This window comes from Acanthochromis polyacanthus, chromosome 6, assembly GCF_021347895.1.
Source record: "Acanthochromis polyacanthus isolate Apoly-LR-REF ecotype Palm Island chromosome 6, KAUST_Apoly_ChrSc, whole genome shotgun sequence".
Taxonomy (NCBI): domain Eukaryota; kingdom Metazoa; phylum Chordata; class Actinopteri; family Pomacentridae; genus Acanthochromis; species Acanthochromis polyacanthus.
Window position 1 is genome coordinate 12927757 of NC_067118.1, and position 26717 is coordinate 12954473.

General features: G+C 39.1%; 1 protein-coding gene and 2 long non-coding RNA genes across 3 annotated transcripts; all 3 read left to right on the forward strand.

The window, feature by feature from the left end:
- The first annotated feature begins 237 nt into the window (after nucleotides 1-237).
- On the forward strand, nucleotides 238-13012 carry dedd (death effector domain containing). The gene is made up of 5 exons (XM_022219130.2): nucleotides 238-543; nucleotides 3787-4426; nucleotides 5368-5472; nucleotides 5574-5711; nucleotides 9212-13012. The coding sequence occupies exons 2-5, from the start codon at nucleotides 3862-3864 to the stop codon at nucleotides 9616-9618; spliced, it is 1215 nt and encodes a 404-aa protein (XP_022074822.1). The 5' UTR covers nucleotides 238-543; nucleotides 3787-3861; the 3' UTR covers nucleotides 9619-13012.
- Nucleotides 13013-20674: 7662 nt separating this feature from the next.
- LOC127534392 (uncharacterized) lies at nucleotides 20675-21935 on the forward strand. Its single transcript, XR_007942504.1, has 3 exons — nucleotides 20675-21295; nucleotides 21432-21708; nucleotides 21814-21935. It is a non-coding gene; the product is annotated as an uncharacterized LOC127534392 (long non-coding RNA).
- Nucleotides 21936-22147: 212 nt separating this feature from the next.
- On the forward strand, nucleotides 22148-24918 carry LOC127534390 (uncharacterized). The gene is made up of 4 exons (XR_007942502.1): nucleotides 22148-22262; nucleotides 22376-24231; nucleotides 24351-24461; nucleotides 24583-24918. It is a non-coding gene; the product is annotated as an uncharacterized LOC127534390 (long non-coding RNA).
- Nucleotides 24919-26717: the final 1799 nt, after the last annotated feature.

A 26717-nucleotide genomic window follows, 5' to 3' on the forward strand; every position in this document is an offset into this window, starting at 1 on the left:
CTCGGTCCGAGCGCAATGATTGGCTGATGTTTTTCAGGTCCTGCCATGTCCACAGTTATTTATTTATTTTTTTTAATTTTTTTAGAAACCATACATACAAGTCCATTAAAGGTCAGTATATTCATTTTATGTGAATCATACAAATTAAACAAAAAAAACATCCTACATAATGCCTTTAAGACGAAGAAAAGGAGCATAAGAAACTGTGGCACCGGAATTGAACTGTAACGTGAACCGGAAATTCATTCATTTTAGCTTAGAACGAAAACTGTTTGCCTGTTTTCCCCATGGTGTCTTTCTGAGGACCAAGACCAACTCTTATTTCTGGCCTGAAAGAAACGCTGCAACACATGAAGAGACTGGAAACCTATGCGTTGAACATTCATCGTGTAGTGGACTGAAACCATTAAACGAAGCTAAACGTGGTTTCTGTCCTGAAAGAGGCTTTGCCATTAGACACTGGAAAGCTAACATAGCGTTAGCCGCATACCGAACTTTGATAGTATCGTTCTCGTCAGGAATATCTGAAAGGTAGACGGTAATGTAAGTATGTCGTTTGACAATGACGTATATCTTTTGCCACACTGATTGTCTGTTTTACGTGTTTCTTTTAGGTACGTTAGTTTGGATAATGGTAACAGCAAAAGTGGACTGAATCTAGCAATAACCGTTAACAGCAACGCAAGTCTAATATAGGTGTAATATTATGCACAATTTTACATGGCCATGGTATATTATTGACCATTGGGTCGCTAAAGACATAAAGAGGACTGGAAGTCAGTTCCTTCATTTTCTCTGTAGCAACTACTAGTAAACAACTTGCATTTTGTAATTTCTACTTTATTGTTAGTAGCTTTCTAGCTAACTTTTGTCAGGTGCCATCTAGTTGTTAGCTTGTAATCTATTTTTCTACACAGCTGAACATGTTAGGGAGTCTGTGACTGTTTGGCCTACAGTATTCAAGAGTTGATTTGTACACAGTCTGCCCCTAAACGCTACTTGTGTTGGCTAAACTAGCTTTAGTCTTGCATAGCCAGACTTTGCTCTAGTTGTGGCACTTGCAGTTCAGACGGCCCTGGGAGTGATTAATAACAGTGATTTCTTGTGTTTAGAATTTTTTTTTCTGCAGTTGTTAAGACAGTGATGTTGTAAAGTTTTCTTCCTGTACACTTTTTGGCTTGCATGAAAAGCACATTGATGAGGGCTCTGCTCTGTTCAAGTGACATTTGACTATGAGCTTCCATACACATTAGACCCTCTGACTTAACTAAGAGGGGCAGAGTCATTAATTTGATGTGCGTGCATGTCTCGTGGGGACATTTATGATGTTTACTTTGAAAGATGCAGACAACCAGGAACAATGTCAGCAATACAGTTTGGCAAGGTTTCAGAGATAGTCAGATAAAACACCTGGACAGCACCTTTTCCCTAATCTCAAACTAACTGCTTTGTCCCATTAAAAGTAAATACCACTTGATAGTTGTGTCTGATACCACACTCAGTTTCCTGTTCACTACTATATTTGTCCTGTTTTATTGGAGTATGTAAAATGGAAAGAGAAGAAAAGTCTCAGTGGAATGCGCATTTACTTCTGGTAAAAAGAACAAAATGCACTGCCTCTCACTGTCAGGCCATCATTGATGACACAAACAGGATGACGGTTTAAAATTTTAAATCTCAGTTTACTACAAATACTTGTGATTAAATGATCAGTGATTTAGTTAAGCTCATGTCATTACATATGCATATGATTATCTGGTTTTAAAAAAAAACTTTAAGCGCAAGTCCAAAGGTCCATCTTGGATATTTATGCATCATGTTTTTGCTCTGGTTGTATTCATAAAGTTGTGATTTGAAATGCTGGTCTACATTTCTGCCATTTTCATGTTTGTCATGAAAGTTCAGTTGCTCTTGGCATGGTCTCTCTAAGGTTTCCTTAACTGCAGACCAACTCAATGTTATTCAGCTACCTCTCCAGTAACTGTCACGTCACATCGAGAGCCTCCAACTCCACTGTCTTGGATTGCAGTTTTTGTGACTGTAGTCCTTGTTATACTCTCTGGGAGGTCCACTATAGAGCCTGTCCACTGGAGAGGAGGCATGGTGCAAAAACAAGAGAAGGGGCAGGCTGGGGTTAGCTGGTTGGCTACGACTGAACTTTCAAAAAAAGAACACTCAAACATAGCACTCTGATTGACACGATCTGTGAGATCCTTCTGAAAAGCAGGTCATATGCTAAATTGTCAGATTGTCATCCCCTAGACAGTGTGCTATTACAATCTAGCTCTGAAACAGTTATGGGCAACCTTGTCACAGGGGTTATCAATAGAAGAACTTTGCATAATCGCACCTGCTGTGAACAAAAACCTTGCATGCTCCGCAGCACAAAACTGCAAGATGAAACTTTGTTCAAGAAAATGAAAAGAAGCCTAATGATTATTTAGACCACACTTTCTGGTCAGATAGGACCAAGATAAATTTGTCTGACTCACAGACAGATTCAGCATTTCTTGGGTCAACCTGGCCAGGACCACCACAGTAAATGCATAGACCTGACAGTGAAGCATGGAGATGAGAATGCAATGATGAAGAGCTGCATGAGTGCAAAAAGGTGTTGGGGAGATGATATTCATAGAAGGTGCCACGACTTTCTGTTGGTCTACCAAAACGCTGGCTGACGAGATGACTTCCAGGCTGTTAAAGCTTGACAGAAGAGGAATATTCCATCATGACAATCACCTATAGAGCACACTGCCAAAATCACACAAAAGTTTTCTAACAAAGAAAAGGGTGAAAAGTATGACTTTGACAACTGTGCCACCTGGATGAAGCCCAATAGAACACCTTTGGGGAATGTTAGTGAAATGACGAGTAACACAACCCCTCCAGCAAAGAGCAGCTGATAAAATATTCTGAAATTTGCCAGAACACTGCTCCAGAAATTTGTCCAACACAATTATCTTTCTGTCATCCAAAATACAGGTGGAAATATGAAGTACTAAAAATGAAAGATTTGAATGTCAATAATGAAAGGCTGTGACTGACATTCGTTGCATTTCTTCTGAGTTCCAACTGTGAGGCATATATTTTTAACAGTTAAACTGTTAATAATTTACATGACAGCAAATACCCAAGCGTTCAACTTAGGAGTCGTACAGTTAGTGAAAGGTGATACAATTGAATCATTTGACATTTAGGTTGTACTTACTTCTGTTGTATACTTTTCAGCAGTTATGGACTTGGTTAACTGAGTGTCAGAGCCATAATGTTCAGTGTAAGGGCTGATTTCTAAAATGATGCTATTTTTTTCTGAAAATTTAAAACTTTTACAATGCCAGACAATATAAAGTTGCTGTGAGTGTTGCACGTAAAAATATAAAACATTTAACTTCAGTTTTAATGCAAAAGTCTGATTATAATTGTGTGTTCGAAAATGTTACATGGCATTAGTGTCGAACTCATTTCAAATACTACAGCTACCTAAGTAGTTCATCGGTCAAAGTACATCAAAGTTTGTCACATTCATGCAAAAAACATGTAAAAATGTTTCCATAGTCCTGCTTGTTGATTTAAAGATTGCCCACAATGACCTTATATATCCAGAGATATGAATTGTGTGAGCTTTGTTTTTTTTTCTCTTAATGTTGTACTTGAATTGCTTTCACTGTAATAAACTGTAGATACTGTGTAGTTGGTTTTGTATTAAGGATTATATTTACTAAAGCTTTATCAGAAATGACTTTATCACTTATATATGTATATATGATCGTCCTCCACTCTCTCTAGCTCATCAGTTGGAGAAAAAGAAGACAGCTGGAGTTGCAAGGGATTCTAGCATCCCTTGTCACCATTGCACCTGAGATGACATCACAACAACCACAGCTCCCAAATGCTGTTATTCCTCCCCAGCTTGCTCAGAACTCCTCTGCTCAGCATGCCCGACCTCACATTCAGGCTAACCAGCTGGACTCAAGTCAGAGCAGTGCAAATGCTGGGCCTCTTGAACACAGAGCTCTGGCAGGCAGACCAGGCTGCTCCGGTGTGGCAGCCCCCAGTGGGGCATTGGCCAACAGGAACATTTCTGCTTCCTCCAATAACTCTAGCTTGTCCAGAAGAGATGAGGGCTTTGAGCCATGGCCTGAGGAAGCAGTGGACAACTCCCATGGTCTATACTCACTCCACCGCATGTTTGACATAGTTGGAGCCCAGCTAACACATCGGGATGTCAGGGTACTGTCATTCCTTTTTGTTGATGTGATTGATGAGTATGAGCGTGGTGGCATCAGGAGTGGAAGAGATTTCCTGCTGGCCCTAGAGCGCCAAGGTCGCTGTGATGAGACCAACTTCCGACACGTTCTCCAGCTTCTGAGGATTATCACCCGGCATGACCTTTTGCCTTATGTCACACTCAGGAAACGGCAGGCAGGTGAGTAAAGCAGTGTTTTTGCTGTTAAGGCATCAGACTTTGACTCACAGTTGTATGTGGCACAGTGGTGCAGTGGTTAGCACTGACAATAAGTCCTGTAAGGTCCTGAGTTTGAATCTCCTTGTTGGCTGGGGCCATTCTGTGTGGAGTTTGCATGTTCTTCTTGTGCCTAAGTGAGTTTTCTGTGGATACTCTGGCAACTTCCCACAGTCCAAAGACGTGAGGTTAACTGGAGACTCAGTTGACTGTAGGTGCGAGTGTGAGCATGCATGGTTGGTATGTCAGCTGGGATGGGCTCCAGCCCTCTTGCAGCCTTCTGCTGGATGGAGTGAGTGTAGATGATAAATTTAGGAGTGAATGAGTTTGCCTTTGTCTCCCTGTGTGGCCCTGTGATGGACTGCTGACCTGTCCAGAGTGTATCCTGCCTTCACCCTAAGCCAGATGGAGTAGTCTCCATCACCTTCGCAAATCTGCAGAAGCGGTTTAATGAAAATTGATAAATGTTTCTTTTCAATGTATGGCAAGCTCATTATTCATGTTAAATTTTAATACTTGGCTGTATTTTGTGACAACTGTCTGTCTTTGTTTCATTTTGGTTGGCAAATAATGAAGTGATGCACTACTGTCACATAGAGCTTTATTGTGTCTTTGGTTTCTCTAAGCTTACCTTCAAAACCTTTGCTTCCACATTGTTGCTTGGAATGGCGATTTGGTGTTTTTTACAGCCAACACATCTGGAAAGTGGTCAGAGTCTAGCACTTACAAAAGAAAAAAAAAAAAGCATGCTGGTGTATTTGACTGAGGTGGTCAGCCTACCCAACAGTGGATACATCTTGAATGTTGCAGCACTGTCTCCTCATTTTGTGAGATGTATTCCACAAGTTAGAAGATGCTTCGCGTTGCACCTCAGAGTCACATCAGAAATCGAATGTTGTTTTCAGTGTGCCCAGATCCTGTGGACAAGTACCTGGAGGAGACGTCAGTACGCTACATTTCACCAAGAGGAACAGTGCAGAGCAAGGACACTGCACCTCACAGAAGAACAGGTGGGCGTGTATGTGTGTGAGTCTGTATGTTTAAGTTATTTTTTTTTACAATATGCCTTTTTATTTGAATATTTAACTTGAAAACTAATGTCTCTCTGTAGGTCCACAGCCAGTTATTTGTTGTTCCCCATCAGGATCACATGTTGGCCCAGCTCGAACAAAGCCAGCTCCTTCTGTAACAAACCGCAAACGGAAGAGAAGTCATTCCTCAGCGGACTGCAGAGAGAAGCAAACATGTGGTAAAAATGCACACTACATAATGAGGGATTTTGGTTTGTCTCAAACTCAAGAAAACATCGCAACATGTCCTAAGTAGCAAGGTGACAGTTTTGTTTTTGAAAGAAACTTGGCGTCAATAAACAGGAAGCAGTTTAGAGAAACCGTGTTTTCCCTGGGATGTTTTCCCATGAGAACATGGATTTCTCTTAAATATACCGGGCTTTGCAAAAGTTCTGTTACACTCGGTTTCGTGATCTTTAGAGACGTTTACATGTCGGAATGAAAAATTCCTTTAAATAAACTGAAAGTTCTACCTTATAGGCAGGTGTCCTTAATACAATTTTTTTCTCCGGTGAAGTTGTATCAAGATGGAAGTCAAAAGAGTTGAGATATCTGCTCTCCTTTGTGCTGAACATCAGCCGGATGACCGTCTACAGAGTCGTGGAGAGGCTCAAGAACGGTGAAGATCTTTCAGTGATCTTTCAAGAATGGTGAAGACCTGAAAGATCTTCACCATTCTTTAGCCTCTCCGCAACTCTGTGGACAGTCATCCGGCTGATGTTCAGCACAAAGGAGAGCAGATATCTCAACTCTTTTGACTTCCATCTTGATACAACTTCACCAGAGAAAAAAATTGTATTAAGGACACCTGCCTATAAGGTGGAACTTTCAGTTTATTTAATGGAATTTTTCACTCCGACATGTAAACGTCTCTAAAGATCATGAAACCGTGTAACAGAACTTTTGCAAAGCCCGGTATATGCTACCAACATTTTACAGTGATGCCATGCAGGGTAAAGACTCTGGAATGGGTGGATGCAAAGAGAGTTCTTGTTTACTGGCAGTACCTGTATTTAAGGTTTGCTTCACATCAGTAGTAGAGCTAGGAGTAGTAGAGCTTATTTGCATTTTAGCAGCAAAACTAAAAACTCTTTAATAACCCACTTTAAATGCCAAAAAAATACAGCTGGAGTTATTATAAATGTGACCAGTGACTTCACTGTTGAAAGTGTAACTCTACCGTAAAAAATTGTTAGGTTTGCAAAGCTGTGTGTATGCACCATGACATATCTGAAGGTAGAAATAATCAGTAAAGTCACTTGCTGTCCCATGTTCGTAAACAGCACAAAGCCACTCTCTTCGTCTGGAAAATGTATTGATCCTACTGCTGTGTTAAAACATTTGTTCGGCACAACACAAGTGTCTGAAAATGGATTTTGGAGTTATATTCAAGTTGGTAAGGAGACAGAGCTAGCTCTTGGACCAGCAGGGTTTTAATGTTGACAGCTCGATCCCAGCCCCTCCATATGCCAAGTGTCCTAAATGTTTAGCTGCTTTGATGGTAGGCTTGTATGGCAGCTCTGCGACCATTGGTGTACCAGTGTGTGTGTGTAGGAGTGCGAAACACCTAGGTAGGGCTAAGAATGTGCTATATTAATGTAGACTATTTACCTGTAATATGTACTGTAGTTCAGATCCAGTGTTTTGCTGCAAAACATAGTAAAGATCAATTGACCAAGAAAGTTTTCACTGGCATGCCCAGAAAATGCCATCTGATTAGCCTGAACATAATTTTGAAGTATTTGTGTAGTAATCTTCATACAACCAACAAAATGAAAATGCAGACACTGCATCACAGGGCAGCAGGAGACCACATAATCTCAAAAAATTCTCATACTTCTAAATATCTAGTCACCTACACACGTGGACAAAATTGTTGGTACCCCTCAGTTAAAGAAGGAAAAACCCACAATTCTCACTGAAATCACTTGAAACTCACAAAAGTAACAATAAATAAAAATTTATTGAAAATTAAATAATCAAAAACAGCCATTACTTTTGAATTGTTGATTAACATAATTATTTAAAAAAACAAACTAATGAAACAGGCCTGGACAAAAATGATGGTACCTCTATAAAAGATTGAAAACTATTTGACCAGAGTGACATGATTAACTCAGGTGTGTCATTTAATTGACATCACAGGTGTTTCCAAACTCATAATCAGTCAGTCTGCCTATTTAAAGGGAGACAAGTAGTCACCCTGCTGTTTGGTGAAAAGGTGTGTACCACACTGAACATGGACAACAGAAAGCGAAGGAGAGAATTGTCCCAGGACATCCGAAAAAAATTATAGGCAAACATCTTAAAGGTAAAGGCTATAAGACCATCTCTAAACAGCTTGAAGTTCCTGTGACAACAGTGGCTCATATTATTCAGAAGTTCAAGACCCACGGGACAGTAGCCAACCTCCCTGGACGTGGCCGCAAGAGGAAAATTGATGACAAATTGAAGAGACGGATCGTTGGAATTGTATCCAAAGAGCCCAGAGCAACCTCCAAAGAAATTAAAGGTGAACTCCAAGGCCAAGGTACACCAGTGTCAGATCGCACCATTCGTCGTTGTTTGAGCCAAAGTGGACTTCATGGGAGACGACCAAGGAGGACACCACTGCTGAAAAAAACTCATAAAAAAGCGAGACTGGAATTTGCAAAAATGCATGTTGACAAGCCACAAAGCTTCTGGGAGAATGTCCTTTGGACAGATGAGACCAAACTGGAGCTTTTTGGTAAGGCACATCAACTCTATGTTCATAGACTCAAAAACCAAGCATACGAAGAAAAGAACACTGTCCCTACGGTGAAACATGGAGGAGGCTCAGTAATGTTTTGGGGCTGCTTTGCTGCATCTGGCACAGGGTGTCTTGAAAGTGTGCAAGGTACGATGAAATCTGAAGACTATCAAGGCATTCTGGAGAGAAATGTGCTACCTAGTGTCAGAAAGCTTGGTCTCAGTCGCAGGTCATGGGTCTTCCAACAGGACAACGATCCAAAACACACAGCCAAAAACACCCAAGAATGGCTGAGAGAAAAGCGTTGGACTATTCTAAAGTGGCCTTCTATGAGCCCAGATCTGAATCCCATTGAACATATGTGGAAGGAGCTGAAACATGCCATTTGGAGAAGACACCCATCAAACCTGAGACAACTGGAACTGTTTGCTCATGAGGAGTGGGCCAAAATACCTGTTGACAGCTGCAGAACGCTCATTGACAAATACAGAAATCGTTTAATTGCAGTGATTGCCTCAAAAGGTTGTGCAACAAAATATTAAGTTATGGGTACCATCATTTTTGTCCAGCCCTATTTCATTAGTTTGTTTTTTTAAATAATTATGTTAATCAACAATTCAAAAGTGATGGCTGATTTTGATTATTTAATTTTCAATAAATTTTTATTTATTGTTACTTTTGTGAGTTTCAAGTGATTTCAGTGAGAATTGTGGGTTTTTCCTTCTTTAACTGAGGGGTACCAACAATTTTGTCCACGTGTGTAACTATGGCAGTTTGGCCCAAAGTCATTCACATCCTTTTACCTACCCTCAATACATCAGTCTCATGAACTTACTGTTCACTAGCTGCTGAATATCTCCCACCCCTTTGACAGGTTGATAGTAGAATTGAAAAATAGAATGTGTGCTTTTCCAGTTTATTTTAAATTTTTTTGGTCTATTCTTTTAGATATTCGCCTCCGAGTTCGTGCTGAGTATTGCCAGCACGAGTCTGCACTTCAAGGAAATGTCTTCTCCAACAAGCAAGAGGCAGTGGAGCGCCAGTTTGAGCGCTTCAACCAGGCCAACACTATCCTGAAATCCAGAGATTTGGGCTCCATCATTTGTGACATCAAGTTCTCTGAGCTTACTTACTTGGATGCCTTCTGGAGAGACTACATTAATGGATCATTGCTAGAGGCCCTTAAAGGGGTCTTTATCACAGATTCCCTAAAACAGGCTGTGGGCCATGAGGCAATAAAACTCTTGGTCAATGTTGATGAGGAGGACTACCAGGCTGGTCGACGCAAACTTCTCCGTAATTTGGTCACAAATGGAGGGAGCCCACCGGTGAGCAACAAAGACTCTATACCTTAGAGACACCCTCCACGTGGTAGCATATAGGAGGAATGCTGCTGTGCCTCCACCACAGGGAATAGGCTGAGATGTGGTTGTGTCATTTGAGGTGCCTGAAGTGTGTGCCTAAAATGAACTGATTAATTTTCAGCCACCCCATTCATTTCCTGAGAGCTGAGATCATATAAAACCTGCGTGGCACCCTTAAGCATAGCATGCACGGAGATTTGGAACTATGTTAGCAGAAAAAGACAATGCATACAGATTGGCATTATTCTGACTGTTAAGTAGTTCACTGTCTTGAAGGTAAGGGTAATGCAGATCTTACGTGTGCATTAAATTTAGTTAACTCTAATGATCCTCTTCACTCCTGTTCTGAAGTTATTTTAAATATAGGAAACACACTGACAGGTTATTCCCAGTGGGAGTTGAACCTTATCATCAAACTACCTAATCCCTTTTCATGTTTTTTCAGGTACATTACAGATTGAATTAGCCAATAGCAGAGTGTTCTGTATGTTTTGGCAGACACAGACCACAGTTAACTTACAGTTTTCCTGTGTCTTTCTTTCAGCATTTTTCAACTCCTTGTTGGTAAAGGTGAACTTTATCAGTCAACGTCATTGTGTCTTGGCTCTATATCCTCACGTTTCAGTACCAGCAACTGTGATTTCTACCATAATTAGAAATTTCAATTGTTCAGTCACTGCCAATATTTAAAAACCTGTATTTTGTGGATCATTCTGATGTGCTGTATCATAATCAGTGAGACTCCAACTCTTCCACTGGTATCTTAGATCTGTTAGGATTTGAAACTACTTGCCACTCTCATTGTAAGCCTGTACTTCACATACCCTGTTACTAATTCAACACTGCAACATTGAACTTTTTAAAAATAAAATTAATGAAGTTTATATATATATATATATATATATATATATATAGCTAGCTAGCTAGCTATGGGTTATATGATGTCGTCTGTTGAATGACTATGTAATCACGTCCATATTCACTAATGTTGGTACAACCAGGTTTTGAAACCTTTTAAGCATGGGAAATGACTGTCTCCCTAGAAAGAACAGGCATCCCCAGTTACAAACAGGCATTTTTTTTTTTAAACCAACCAGGCATTCGTTTTTCAGGTTTTTAAAACTGTTGTTCATTGGATGCAAAACTAACAATGATGGGCTTCTACTGGCAGAATACCAATTTCACAGTGTAGGCTGAAATGCAAATTTACCAAAATGTGAATTTATGTTCATTTCTGTATGGTAGATCAACAGGACATATAGGTTAGGTGTCGGTGAGAAGCCCATGTCGAGAGTATTATATTTCCATTTTGTGTACACTCAATGGCTACTTGGATAGGAATGCCCTTCTGGTTTTGGGAACTCCCCTAGTACAACATGAAATCTTCAGGCTTCTGTGTTTTGTTTGTTTTTCCATAATACTTTGTGGATTAAGACTACAGAATACTATTGTCCATGCTATTTCTTTTTGACGCAGGCTCACGCAGAACTTACGTCTATTTTTGTGGAAAACTTTGTATGCCGAGGTGTCTGTACTGGATTCTAAATGCTTTTAACAAAAATATGTGAATCAACAGACTTTTATGTCAGTGTTGCATAACCCTCCAAAATTCTGCATTATCTTTGACAACATCCTTCATGTTGTTGGTTCCTACAGACAAAGATTCTGGTTACATTTAGTAAAAAGTCATGTCAACTGCAGGTGTGAGACAAAATCAAGATGCACATATGCACACATTATGCGAACCCCACCCTTACTTTTGAGTAGCTGCATAAAAAGTGCTACTTCCTGCATTGACAGTTAACTTTGGTACACACAGAATCATCTATATGGACACAATTCAAATGGATACTAGGCAGGAACTGACAACAATGTCAATAAGGTGCCATTGCAAACTCAAAGTAGTTTGGAAATGTTTATATACAGGAATGTCAGACATGAAGTATTAGCATAATGCTGTTTTGTGATGAGATTATTTTGATTTTGTAGCAGAAATAGATTAGAGCGTTAATGTCGCTTCGATAAGAACTGTCATTTGAAACACCAGTCTCTAATGCTAATACTTTACATATTTCCTTTTTTTTATTACTCAGAACACATCCAAAATGTGCAGGCTCATATTCAGTAGAAGAAAAAGTATACTCACTCAGCAAAATATGGTTTTAAAGCAGTTCGTCACTTTCCATCACACTGTTTTGTTTTTTTGTTTGTTTGTTTGTTTTTTTTTGGGGGGGGGGGGGGTTGCATTACAAATATGCATCTCTCTTTGCCAAACCTGTGTAATCAAATTTTAATTTTGAATTAATTCTAAATTGTATTTAAAATGTCTAGTTTTCCATCTGTTAGTTTAATGGTGAGCTGAAATTCGGCATTTTGGTTTATATACCCTATTAAACATTCTGTGTATGTTTTTACCAAATATGTTCTTCCTGTTAAAAAGAAAAAGCTCCATCTTATCTCTGCTGTCATACCAATCATTTGGTACATATCAGAACATGCAAGTCAAGATTGACAGGCCACTGTGAATGATAAAGAGTAGGCCTACATTTTCTATTTTTATGCGAGTGGAATTTCATGTAAAGGTTGCAAGTTAGTATCTATTATATAGGTTGGTGTATGTTATGTTGATTGTATGTTATATTAGTTGTTAAATGCAGCTTTTACGCAAAATTGCATGTAACCTGTTATGATGAATTGTCTCAACTCACAGTGCTACCATTTTGTAAATAACTACTGGGTGTCAGGTTTTCTTACTTCAATTTTGCATTTCTTTCAGAAAACAGACAAGTAGGACTGTTTAATAAATGAACTGGATGGATTTTGTAGATTTCTCAATCCTAATGATCTTTTCATGTCACATGACACAGCGTATATTTTTTAAAAAGGGACTATAGAGAACATACTAAAACATACAGCTTCTTTACAAATCTAACACTTATTATGGCATACACCATATAAAAAAATAGGCAGAAAAATATTGCTCTGATACACAAATTCAGTGTGCTGGTGAATTTTTGAACTCCTTCCCACTCTTTCTGAACATTTAGACTGGTCCTGGTTGTGTCTCATTTTTCTGATACATCTGTCCACATTCCGTTTGTTTGCTTGATTCTTAGCTCGTCCCAATCTGAGGGAGACATAGGGAAGACATAACGAAGAAGAAATCCAGGTAACATAATTTGTCTGATGAACTCCAAAAACCAAGTTTATTCTGGTCTCCATTATAATGTTCTTGCAGAGACTAAAATATGATGTATGTTAGCGGTAACCATTCTTTCTACCAGATTGATGGTATTGCTTTAAACGCATCCACTGACTGAAATTATAAAAGATTAGACCTGTTGATGTGTTGACCAATAAAACAAAACTTTTCTGTGTTTCTATATGTCATGAATACTCTGCAATCAGTTAATTTGATTCTCAAACTGGGCTTTAACTAACCACTGTTACAGCATTCCTGCCGCCAGTCAATATGCTCCAACTTTGTACAAAATATTTATCAATATATGCTGGCTAGTCTTGTGTACTTGTTGACATAAATGGTGTTTTCATGAATATTTCCAATAGATGCAGTGACCTAATTTGCTCGTACTGAACATAATGCTGCAACAGATACTTGTGGAGCAGTCAGCATGTTTCGGGTTTCTACGAAACAGATTCAGTTAAAATAACAATTGATGCATTTTATACATCCCAGTGTTTAATTGTTACACTTGAGGCTACATACATACATACATACATTCAAAGCACCAGTGTTGTGTGAACACTTGACAGTCAAAGAAAAACAAGACAAAAACTCAACCAAGATTCTATTTTGCAACTGTAATAAAATGTTTAATTAATGAACTGTAAACACAATCAGGTTTAGTTGTGCTGAGTGTAGATTTGTAACGACTGAGCCAATAACTGTCACTTATAAATTTAATGTCTTTACCACGAAGTTGAAAATAGCAAGAAGTGAGGAATGACTTATCACAGGGTATTTAGTTTGTTTTGGACCACAGGCAATACGGTTGATGGTGTGTTGACCCATTACCCCAGCCTACCTAACATAAACCCCAGCTGGGTTTCTGGATTTTTATTGTCTTTACAGTATGATTTGTAAATAAATGGGAATCTGTGAGAACTAAAGTAGTGCAAATAAGTAGCTTGTCTTTGTTCTTAACAAAAGGACTTTGTTTTTCATTTTTGTCAGTGTCAGACTTTTGATGAGCCACTAATCAGCATCATGGAAAACACGACTTCAATAATATTCTGGAGGACATCAGGCAGTAGTGGGCATATTGGGCAGCAGTGTACCAACAATGAAGATGGTGACAATAACCGAAAGCACATAAGCATACAGCCAAGTTGGTCGAGAAAGGGTTAGTATGGGAGTATTATTGTAGCAAAACTATTTGTCGCTGTGAATCGGGAGTTGTCTGTATTTCAATCCATGTGTCCGAAGTGAGATTTGTCAATGTGAACTGAAATTTGTCAGTGCAAACCGGAATCTTCAAAAGTCGTCTGAAAATTAAAAATTTGGACATGTAACAAGATTTATCCATGCGTACAAAGAGTTGTCCATGCATACAAAGGCATTCGTAGTTGAAAAATTTACGTATCCCACTACACATCAGCTGAAAATACAGGCTGTCACTACCCAATTCGTCCCGGAAACCTGATTTGTACTGCGCATGTGCGGAAAGTACGTCACTTCCGCTACTTGCCATCTTTTTTTAAAATTTTTTTTATTTTATTGACAAAAATACAGAGTCTCGCTGAGGTACAAACATTGAATACATTCTGATTGCACTGAACAGTTAAGTAGTAACATGGGACTACAGTCGTACAAAAAATGTAAAGCATACAAGAAAAGCCATACGAGAATAACTTGGAGCATGGCAGCACTTAAAACAAAAGATTTTTGGACAGTTCAGTATACATTTTTTTAGCAAGAGCAGAGTTTATAAGTTTTAACGAGGAAAAATACAGTTTAAATTTGTTCATGAAATGTTCAAAGCAGGGACGGGAGTCTCTCCATTTGCAACAATGTATGTGGTATTTTGCGAGTAAAAAGATAATGTTAACAATGTCGGAAACAGAATTATCTACATTTTCCAAAAAATATAAGCTATCATCACATTTAAGAATGGAAATATTTGAAGTTTTGAGGGACAGCCAAACTCTAATATCACTCCAGAATTTATTTGTTATAAAGCACGCAAAAAAATAGATGCTCCAAAGATTGATCTGGGAAATCGCAAAATTTGCAGTTTAAGTCAAATTTAAATCTGTTGTGAAGGAATTTAGAGACAGGATAGATTTTATGACAGATTTTAAAATTAGTTTCCTTTGGGTGGAATCGGCCATTTTACATATTTAGAGTAAGCCTTTTCCAGAATCCTAGGGCGCCCAGAAGTATTTGTTCCAAAATCATGGAACAGTTTAGCTTTGAAAGCATTTGTTATAGCCCTATTGTTGCATTTCTTGTCTTCCAGTTTAATACAATCAATTAGCAAACTTGGGAGAACAGGAGTGACATTAGAGTGGGCTAAAGTGTTCTGAATAAGTTGTAATAATGCCAAAGGCACAGCTTTACAGACTTTTTGATACTCTCTGTAGGTGAAATTTAAATTAAACCGGTTAACAAAAGTTTTATAATCCAAGAAAACACCAACACTGTCCATTATGTCGACTATAAATATGATCCCTTTATTGTACCGTTCTGGAATAAAAAATGACTTTGTTTGGATAAGTATTGACCGGTTATTCCATAACAACAAACTGTGTAGAGTCAAGTGACATGAAAAAACCCTTTTCCAAAATTGTAGTGTATGAAATTGAGATAATGCAAATGGAATTTGTGTTAGTTCAAAATCGCATTTTAGTAAAAAGTCTAAACCACCAAATTTTTCAAAAATTGACCTAGGTATGTGAAACCACATAGAGTTAGGGAGGGCAAAAAAGATTTTCAACCAAGTAATTCTAAATGAACCAATTAATGCTTCAAAATCTAATGCTTTAACACCTCCATATTTATAATCTTTTACTCCAAGCGATCTTTTTAAATAATGAGTTTTGTTCCTCCATATAAACTGAAAAATTACGGAATTTGCTTTTTTAATATTTAGATCAGAAATAAATAATGAATGACAAGGGTAAATCAATTTTGAAACACCCTCCGCTTTGGAAAGAAGAACTCTTCCAAATATTGTGAGATCGCTAGTCAACCAGTGACTCAAGGATTTTTTCAAGTCGGTTACACGCTTTTCAGTATTAACCTCCTGCATTTTGACAACATCTTTGGAAATTGTTAGCCCCAGATATTTGACTTCTGAATTAACTTGTATAGATCCTATAGAGCTTTCAGTACAGGTATGGATTGGGAAAAGTTCACATTTTTTGATATTTAGAGATAGACCTGATGCCTCGGAAAAGGCAAGTATTAAATTTAGAGCAATGTCAACCATGGTTTTGTCCTTCAAAACAATTGCAGTATCATCGGCAAATTGACTAATCTTGAATTCCCTGTCAAAGATATGTATACCGTGAAGGCTTGGATTACTTAGTATTGCCAAGGTGAGCATCTGAGTGGTCAAGATAAGCAATTTAGGAGAGATGGGGCATCCTTGCCGAATCCCTCTAGACATTTTGAAGCAAGGAGTCATTTCATGTCCCAAGGAAACAGAACTACTTATGTCTGTATAGAACATCTGGATTATGTTACAGAAATTTTTTCCAAAGCCCATAAATCTTAAGGTTTCTGCAATAAAGCAGTGTTCTAGCGAATCAAACGCTTTATAACAATATTAGACTGTCATTTTCAATAAACTTACTATAATCATTAAGTAACTGACAGAAAATTCTATTTTTTGAAATTGGAGCCTCTGAATAAACATTTTTTTTAAATATCATTTTTTAAATGTGTTTCAATTTGTATCATTTTTGGTACACCAGACATTAATGCTCAACATATCCCTGTTTTAACAAGGAAGATATCATAAGAAAATCTATAATAACTTGGTAATCCCATACATAAAAAATCTGTTTTCCATTATTGTTACTACTACTGTATCTGCTATGTGCAATCAAGTAGTACCGTAAAACGGGGCTATAAGGGACAGCTGGGTAATAAGGGACATTTTTCCGGAAAATGTTTCGAATGTAATTCTGCGGTTTTTATGTTGAGCAGGATGCGGTTTTGTGTTGTTTTCATCAATTATCCGTGAATTCTTAAAGAAATCTAGGTAAGTTGGAAATTCCTTTTTGCTTTCCTGTAGATATATATTAGTTTCAAGAAATTTGTCAAATTGGGCGCAGATCCGTCCATGTCACTGAAAGAGTTGGGTGAAAAACTTATTACCTTGCACTATTGTTTTTGGGATAAATAAACCTTTTTTAAAACACATTCTGAGTCCCTTATAGCCCCTATTATGGGTGTATAAGAGACATAAACTTAAAAGAGTCAAGTGTCCCTTAAAGCCCCATTTATGGGGCTATAAGGGACAGTAATAAAAAAATAAATAAAAAATTTGACTTCTAACTGACCGCGGTAGCTAGCAGTAAACATTTGACCTACCTCATAGTCACAAAATGACATGTGTCTCACCTTCACATCCATGAGATGTGTAGTGATATTCAGTGTTGGGCAAGCTACTTGGAAACTATAATGAGCTAAGCCACCAGCTACTCCGTGTTAAATCAAGCTTTACTACACTGAAGCTATGACCCACAGAAATGTAGCAAGCTAAGCTACAGCAATACGGCCAAAGTAGCTTAATACATTCAAGTTACTTTTTTTCTTACCAAAAAATTTCAGGGACTAATGAAGTCAGTCAAACGGAGACAAGAAAATGCTGACTTGTTTATTATTAAACCATCATTTTTGTTCTCAGTGCTCCAAACTTAGTAAGTTGATACACTGAGGAATATGTGGAGCTATATTTAAAATGAATCAACCTTTTTACATTAGAAATCATTGTTTTGATTTTCTTTTTAGTTTGTATTACAGACATAATGTATCTGATAATTAAGTTGCAGTAGCTTATATTAACACACCACTTACATTGGAGGGTATAATAGGTTACATTTGATATAATTTCCATATAAAGTAAGCAATATTCTAGTAAGACAATATTATACATAATTTGGGTATTCACATTGGGTATTAAATCAAGTTTTATTTCTTAAGTCTAATATCTATGTAAAATCATTCAATGCTTTCCCAAAGTGCTGTATCCACTACTACTTAAAGCTCACGTCTGGAGTTTCCGTTTGTTTTCAATTTATGTATCATTGTTTAACAAAGCTTAAATGTGTTAGTCTAGTTCGATACTATAATATAATGTTAGTATGACGCAATATAAAAATTTATTCATAAGCTCCGCCTTCCTCTCATAGACCCCCATGTTATTCCAAAAAGCGCTGGTCGCTGCCGACCAATCAAGTTCGAGCTTCCGCTTTGTCATGCTGTCAATCAACGGTTACGCGCACAGCAAGCAAGCCCATGCAGAGGTGGGCGAGCTACGCACTATGCAACCGCGAGCACATTTGTTTTGCTTGTGGAGGAGAGAGCATCAGGGATCAGCAACTTCCAGAAAAGTTACCAATCCCATGGCTTGTCAGGCTGCAAGACGTTTTGTGGCTCGGGGTGCTCGCGTCGCTCCCCGACCACGGCCTCCATAGCCCGCCTGACGGCCCGACCTCTGGAGGAAGATGTTGGGGCATCTGGGACATACTCTTCGTCAGAGGAATCATGCAATTCTGAACTCTAGATAGAAATAAATAAACAATGTAACACATATACACGCGTAAATGCACTTAGTTTGATAAACAACGTCATCAAGCGGGATACACGAGTGTAATCACATATTGAAACTTTACTCGTTCGTCCTAGCAGATTCATGTTATTTTGGTATTAGGACAAGTTAGACTCAATACAGAATTCTAACGTAATTCCTTTATTATTTACTAAATGTACTAAATGTAGAAGAGTGGAAAACAGCAAAACAGGCAAGATGCTGCAGCACTCCGGGCACTCCTCTCAGGTACTGCACATATAAAGGGGCGAAATCAGAGGGAGGGTGGGACCAACAGTGTTTTGGGAGACGCTGCGATTCAAACTCCGGACATGAGCTTTAACTCAATTTTGGTCTTGAGTGTAAGATTAAGATATTTCATCATTTATGCCATCACTTTTGTTACCCTTTCTGCTATTTTTTTCAGCCATCTGCTCGTTAGTGTTAACAATAATACTGAAGAAGAGAGATTTTGGTTTTACTGTTACCTCGTTTTCTCCCATACCTCTTCCCTCCTATATGTATCAGTTTAATTTTTTAATCCCCCAATTTGTACATATTCACACACTGCCACCACAACCTTACGCTTAATTTAATTTAATTAATTTACTGCCACGCGAATTTTAGATGTTGAAAAGTAGCTCGTTTGTGTGTGGATCTTATACTGCGGTTGACATGTGGTGGTTAGCTAATTGCTGCTGGTTGTGCATATTCGGTAGTCACCTGTATATAGGTTCTCAGATTTGTATTTGACGTCTTTGAAGTTGACAGAAACTTCGCCTTGGGCTGGCACAGTAGGCATCTGAAAACAACTTTTCTCTGTTTTTTCACAAAAACTCATAGCTATTTAGGTAGGGCCACGGTGACTCTGACTCCTTTGGTTGCTCCCTCCTTCTCTGCCATCTCTCAGTGAACTGAAGCGAGCGTCTGTGTGTGTGTGGATCCAGTGAAGTCGCAGGAAGGGATTGTTGAATGACGACATCAACAGTTCCTCCGCTTCTATTGGTCGACACAGACATGTCGGCTTTTGGAGAGGATGTCACTGTCTGATCCTTAAAAGTGTGAGATGAGACTGCAGCAGAGCAGAAAGCTCCACTTCAAGCAGTTCAACATAAATCATTTTTAATGTAGCTTTTTGCATTCGCTACCGCGCTACATGACCAAAAGATCAGCTAAGCTGTTGAAACGTTTTTTGATTTTGTAAACAATGACGCTATCACGTCGTTACAGAAAAATGTAGTTAAACTACTAACGACGCTATTTGTAGTGACGTTACTGCCCAACACTGGTGATATTAATCTATAATGTTCCAAAATCGTCCCTTAATACCCCGTTTTACGGTAATGAAAAAAAATCCACCAATGGAACTGGCAGAGCAGAAGCGTAACTTTTCGGTTATTTTGGCTCATTTTGTGGCTCACAATCTTTTATTATGCATTGTGGTAGACTTGAAAATAGCTTCTGTCCTTGTTTGCAAGCTGTATTTCTTATAATGGATACTCAGACTGTTTTTTTTTTTTTAATTTGGCCCTTGCTGACTGCTTTGGTGTTCTGTTCTTTGGTTTTTGTTGTGTCCTCTTCTGGGACTTTTACACTTGTCATCTGGTTCATCATCACTAGTCAGTGTTGTCAGTCCTTGCAGAAGGAGTCCAGTCCTCATCCACACCATCATTACCATCACCATCACTATCATCATCTTTCCTGAGCTGCTCCCTGCCACTTACATTTCCATCAACAATCATCTTCAAAGCATTGTCAACACTTAATATTGCTTGCCATCTAAGAAAACACACACACACACGCATACTCTAAGCTGATTATTATTATTCTCTGAACGGGTCAATTATTTGCAAAAAGCAGTAAGCAAAGGCTTGGTAGCCTTTGCTTACTGCTTTTTGCAGGAACAATTGCACCAGCTATTGTTCCCTTGCTGGTGCAAGGGAACAATAGCAGCACCTCACTAGTCATAAAACATCATCATCAAGTTGCGTAATTTTTTTGTCCAAATGTAGTTAAAGGCATTAGAGGAGATTTAATTTCCTACGACTTTGAACGTAGCATGCGCATGCGCATGCGCATGCGCATGCGCATGCGCACATACAACCTCTCCCTCACCCCCCCTCTCCCTCCCCCCTCTTAACATTTACAAAGAAACGCCCCCTCCAGAATGGCATGGTCAGGAAAATCATAACTGACCAAGGAAAGGAGTTTGTGAACAAGGTAAAGTTTTGCTTTTTTTTCATACATTGATATAAGATATGATGTATTTAGGCTGAGTCTGCTCATGTCACTGCAGCTCAATGACAGCATTTTCAGCACCCTGAACATTAAACATTCTGTCTCCAGTGCCTACCACCCTCAGACCAATGGACAGGTAAGTATTTGGATATCTGCCCTTGAGCAACACCGTTGATATCGGTCCTGATTATTTATCTATTTCACAATACAATCCAATTAAAAGGATGAAAGGCCCAACCAGAATATCAAACGTACTCTGAGAAAGTACGTCAACCAGAATCATGATGACTGGGATGTCCACCTCCCTGCTGTGGTGTACGGCATCAACACTGCAAAGCAGGTTGTTCTTGCTTTCACATTTTATATATGACATTTTGTATTAGTTGTAAGATGCTTCTCAGGGTACCATCTTTTAAGAATGTATTTCAAACTAAGTTTTAAAAACAGTTATTGACAAGAAATTAATTAATGGAGAGTATCTCTGTGATCAGCACTCTACCCGCCACACTCCATATTTCCTTCTCTTCCACCGGCATCCACGTCTTCCTGCTGTGATGAACGCCTGTCCCATGAAAGATGACTTTGTGATTGCCAACCCCAAAGAGGACATTGACACCAGAGTTCAGGAGATGACAGTTCTCAATGAAACAGTACGTACATTTGAAGGGAGGTTTGGTTTCTCTAACGGAAGAAGCTGGAGAACCACATTCCCTTTGTCTTGTTTGGCAACATAGTGAATAATTTCATCTTCTTCTGTCTTTGCTTATCATGCAATTTTTTTATTAGGTTCGTCGCAACATTGAGAGGGCTCAAGACACTCAGAAGAAGACCTTTGGAACGCAGAAACGGAAACACATAAGAGATTGTTTCATTCAGGCAGGTGATGAGGTTCTTCTGTCGTGAGATCCAAAACAGAGACGCACAGGGGACGCATTATCAAACCAGCACCAAGGACCATACACTGTGGCCAGCATCACACCAAAGAGGATGGCCACTATTGTGAAGGGAGCAACTTGCGATAGGGTAAACATGTCCAGGCTGAGGAACTACCACTGATCAAAGAGTAAGATGATTAGAACAAATAAGTATTTAGAATGAAATATCAATTTTATATTAAAAAAGATAGATACAGGTTTGTAAGTCATGCCACATATTTGCATTTTATCAGATCCATCAACGGAGAGGAAGTTTCTCCTGGACCACGCATATGTGACTTTTGAATGGCAGATTGATCATCTTTATGCCAGTCATGGAGCAAAGTGCCACAAAGACTTGGACCCTCTTCAGTCCAGTCTGGTAAAGTGTCTTTCTTTACAGTCATGTTAAACCTTAATAAGACAAAGTTAATGATGGTTTTAGAACTGCTAAGAGATGAGAACTTTGTAGTTAACTTTGTAGTTACACTTTTCATCTGTCTTCATTTTTTTTTAACCATCATGTCCATTTTATTTCACAACTAACTCAAGTATAATGACATGAAATGCTCTTTTCATTTAGCTGGACTATGTCTTGGACCAAAACCGTCCTCCAGGGGAGCTCTTAGTGAAGGAGGGCAATACCTGCCTCACTCAGGAGGACTTTTGGATCCCGGGTTTGGCGCAATGCATGGAATCCACTGTGAGTGTGTCTTGTTGTATAGTCTAATGCATTGCAAAGAAAACATCTTGTAATGCAGGATTTTGAAAATACCATTTTAAACCATATTCTATTGCTTTTTCTATTTATTTCAGATTGGGAATGCTTGTCTCAAGATCGTGGGGGAAGCTGGCCAAAGACATGTAATCTACAGTTGTGCTCATAAGTTTACATACCCTGGCAGAATTTGTAAAATGCGCTCCATTCTTTAATGAAAACATGAATGATCAGAGAAAATACAATTGCATGACAACAAATAGCTTTGTCTGAACACCAGCCCTAAATGAAAGAAAAATGTTTCCATTAACAAACATATATTCTAAAAAATAAAGGACAATATTTCACAAATTTGGCCAGGGTATGTAAACTTATGAGCACAACTGTATAGTACCAGTACACCAAGTCATCAGCCAATCAAACGCACGTTTGATTGGACCGGCACATTCAGCAAGTGAAAAGGGGTAAATGTAAGTCTGAACCTGGTCTGAACGTAATGAAAATAATTCACTTAATAATGGTAGGGTCAATTCTATCCTTACAACATATGGGAAGACAATCAAAATTACCTATATAACTGAACTCATTATATAATGCAAATAAGGTTGCTTAAAAGTTGGTGGGGACGATTTGACCCGCTTGAAAAGTTGGTAGTGTTATGTCCCTACCGTCCCTATGCAAACCTACGCCCTTGTTATTATCTAAAATGCCAGATCGGTAGCGGCCATCATTGACCCTGGATCCTGGACGGAAAAAATGGGAAGAGACCTTGAGGTATGCTTTCAATCTAAAATTTTGCAAGCACATCAAGTACATATTAATGCAAAAAAAAAAAATTGCAAGTTTATGTGAGCTGTCTTCATTAAAGACACCTTTCCTTTTTTAGTTGTTTCCCTCTCAGTCCTCGGGAAATTGCTGTGGCATCTTCATGCTGATGGTGAGCATTTTTTTTGCCCTTGCTTGAATATAATGTCTCAACATGTTAAAGGTTTATTTTTATTTTACAGTATGCTCTCTGCATCTGCACCTCGTCTCCCCTGACATTCACAGAGGTAAGCTGTTTTAGAATGTTCCACCAAAATACCAATGCCAGTGTCCAATTTTTGATTTAGGTTATATTGTATTTGTCTTAAGGGCGGAATGTCAGCAATTCGACTGTGGTGGTGCATTCAGCTGATGGAGAGATTCTGCACAGAAGGGTATGGTTGGTACTAAAGACAAACTAGCCCTACTGGCATCATAGTCACAGTTCCAAGTGAACGTTTCTTACTGTAGTCATCTATATATATAACCCTGTGACTGGATGGTCTGAACAGAGCGGTAGTATACAAGTAGAGCGCATTCACAATGATATTACTTTTTAAAGGTTTACTTTGCCAAGTCCAATGGAACAGGTGGAAGAGGACAACAATGAGGTAACCATTTGTAGAAATGTAACCACACAATGTTGATGGTGGGACTATTTATCGCTATATAGGTTTGGATGGATGGATGCATGGTGTCCATGGTGTCCATGTAATGTGATGTTTTCCTTTAAAGGCTGAGGCTGACAGGTGCTTCTTGTTGGAGGTAATGTTTTCTTATTTCCTTTTTCTTTAAACACATAACTGGACATAACTGAATTAGTAAGCACAGTCACAGGCAGCTCCATCAGGGCAGAAAGAGGCATTATTGTGTAGTGAGTGAAGTAATTGTTATGAAAAACACTATTCAGTATATTTTGCATTTTCAGTGTGTACATTTCTGCAACTTAATGTACAAATTTTGTATCATCATCGTTGGCTCATCTACATTTTACAGTTGCCAACATGTGTCCTAGTGGACATATTGCAAGAAGTTGTCCTCAATGAAGGTGATGCTGCAATCTGCAGACTGGCTCTGGTGTGCTCCACTTTCAGAGACCTTGTGTCTACTGAATATTTCAGGAGGCAAGCACACTTTAAGTGGCTTCACAGTAAGTACTTCATTAAATAATACAATGATACATGCAATTACTTTTTGCTGTTGTCACATATTTTTCACTAGCTGCATGTATATGTTTTTTTGTTTTTGTTTTTCTTTTTCTTTCCACAGCTGTTTGCACATGGAGCAGATTCTCTGCAAATTACAGATAGGAGTACTGGAGAATGTACACCATTGAGATCTGTCAAGAATGTGGAGAGCAATATAAAGAAATGCCACGAGGTATGCTAACTGTATAATCTTATATTTGTGTCATTACAGATACTGAAAATCTCACTGAAGAAAATAACTCTTAGAGGCCATTCTTCTGTTCTGTTCTGTTCTGTTCTGTTTTTTTCTACAGGATATATTGGCAGAGGGAAAAGAGGAGACGTGCGAGCCTTTTATTCAGAGGAGAGGCACCCAGGCTACTGCAGCCACTTTTGCAGCTAAATGTGCTGAAATCAATCAATCAGTTAATTCTGTGCCATTTGTGGTTTACAGGGAAAAAAATGGATTTTTGGACTTGTGTGATTGTGTAAACCTGCATAAGGCTGTGGGCTGGTCCTAAAAAGTGACTCCTTCCCTGCTGCTTGGTTTCTTTCCTCGGCGCCATGGCACCAGCTCCTCGGATTTCAGCATCCATTGTTTATTTCTTTTCATGTTTTGTACATTAATAAATCCCCTTTTATTTTTGCAATCAGTCCAGTGTCATATCCTGAGAACATTACAACTTTGACCCATAACATTCTGCATGTATTGATGCATAGGTAACACACACACTACATAACATGCTTTGGAGGTGTGTGGCTGCCCTTTGTGCACCCTCCCCAGGCCTTGGAGAGCGCCACCACCTGGTCAAAACCCAGCCAACATGTACCTGTGGGCCCCATATGGGCTGATGGTGGGCTACATGGGTAACAACTGGGCATGGGCTTGAAGTGGGCTGACTGTACCGACCCCACGAGGGATACATGTGGGCTAGATGGGCATTGGTTGGAACTGGGAAGACTATGTTGTACCTATACGGGTTATGTCACCTGGGTCCCACATGGTAAGCCCATTTGGGCTAACTGTACCAGCCCCATGAGGGATACATGTGGGCTAGATGGCCATTGGTTGCTAAGGACGCTTCCACGTGCTCAACCAAATGGTGTAGGCCTATACACACGTGGACAAAATTGTTGGTACCCCTCAGTTAAAGAAGGAAAAACCCACAATTCTCACTGAAATCACTTGAAACTCACAAAAGTAACAATAAATAAAAATTTATTGAAAATTAAATAATCAAAAACAGCCATCACTTTTGAATTGTTGATTAACATAATTATTTAAAAAAACAAACTAATGAAATAGGGCTGGACAAAAATGATGGTACCCATAACTTAATATTTTGTTGCACAACCTTTTGAGGCAATCACTGCAATTAAACGATTTCTGTATTTGTCAATGAGCGTTCTGCAGCTGTCAACAGGTATTTTGGCCCACTCCTCATGAGCAAACAGCTCCAGTTGTCTCAGGTTTGATGGGTGTCTTCTCCAAATGGCATGTTTCAGCTCCTTCCACATATGTTCAATGGGATTCAGATCTGGGCTCATAGAAGGCCACTTTAGAATAGTCCAACGCTTTTCTCTCAGCCATTCTTGGGTGTTTTTGGCTGTGTGTTTTGGATGGTTGTCCTGTTGGAAGACCCATGACCTGCGACTGAGACCAAGCTTTCTGACACTAGGCAACACATTTCTCTCCAGAATGCCTTGATAGTCTTCAGATTTCATCGTACTTTGCACACTTTCAAGACACCCTGTGCCAGATGCAGCAAAGCAGCCCCAAAACATTACTGAGCCTCCTCCATGTTTCACCGTAGGGACAGTGTTCTTTTCTTCGTATGCTTGGTTTTTGAGTCTATGAACATAGAGTTGATGTGCCTTACCAAAAAGCTCCAGTTTGGTCTCATCTGTCCAAAGGACATTCTCCCAGAAGCTTTGTGGCTTGTCAACATGCATTTTTGCAAATTCCAGTCTCGCTTTTTTATGAGTTTTTTTCCAGCAGTGGTGTCCTCCTTGGTCGTCTCCCATGAAGTCCACTTTGGCTCAAACAACGACGAATGGTGCGATCTGACACTGATGTACCTTGGCCTTGGAGTTCACCTTTAATTTCTTTGGAGGTTGCTCTGGGCTCTTTGGATACAATTCCAACGATCCGTCTCTTCAATTTGTCATCAATTTTCCTCTTGCGGCCACGTCCAGGGAGGTTGGCTACTGTCCCGTGGGTCTTGAACTTCTGAATAATATGAGCCACTGTTGTCACAGGAACTTCAAGCTGTTTAGAGATGGTCTTATAGCCTTTACCTTTAAGATGTTTGTCTATAATTTTTTTTCGGATGTCCTGGGACAATTCTCTCCTTCGCTTTCTGTTGTCCATGTTCAGTGTGGTACACACCTTTTCACCAAACAGCAGGGTGACTACTTGTCTCCCTTTAAATAGGCAGACTGACTGATT

Excerpts from the sequence above, each read along its gene's own strand:
- dedd (XM_022219130.2), top strand. The coding sequence starts at position 3,862 with ATGACATCACAACAACCACAGCTCCCAAATGCTGTTATTCCTCCCCAG. Across the intron at positions 5,473-5,573 it reads TGCACCTCACAGAAGAACAG|GTCCACAGCCAGTTATTTGT; the intron begins GTGGGCGTGTAT and ends GTCTCTCTGTAG. Across the intron at positions 5,712-9,211 it reads CAGAGAGAAGCAAACATGTG|ATATTCGCCTCCGAGTTCGT; the intron begins GTAAAAATGCAC and ends CTATTCTTTTAG.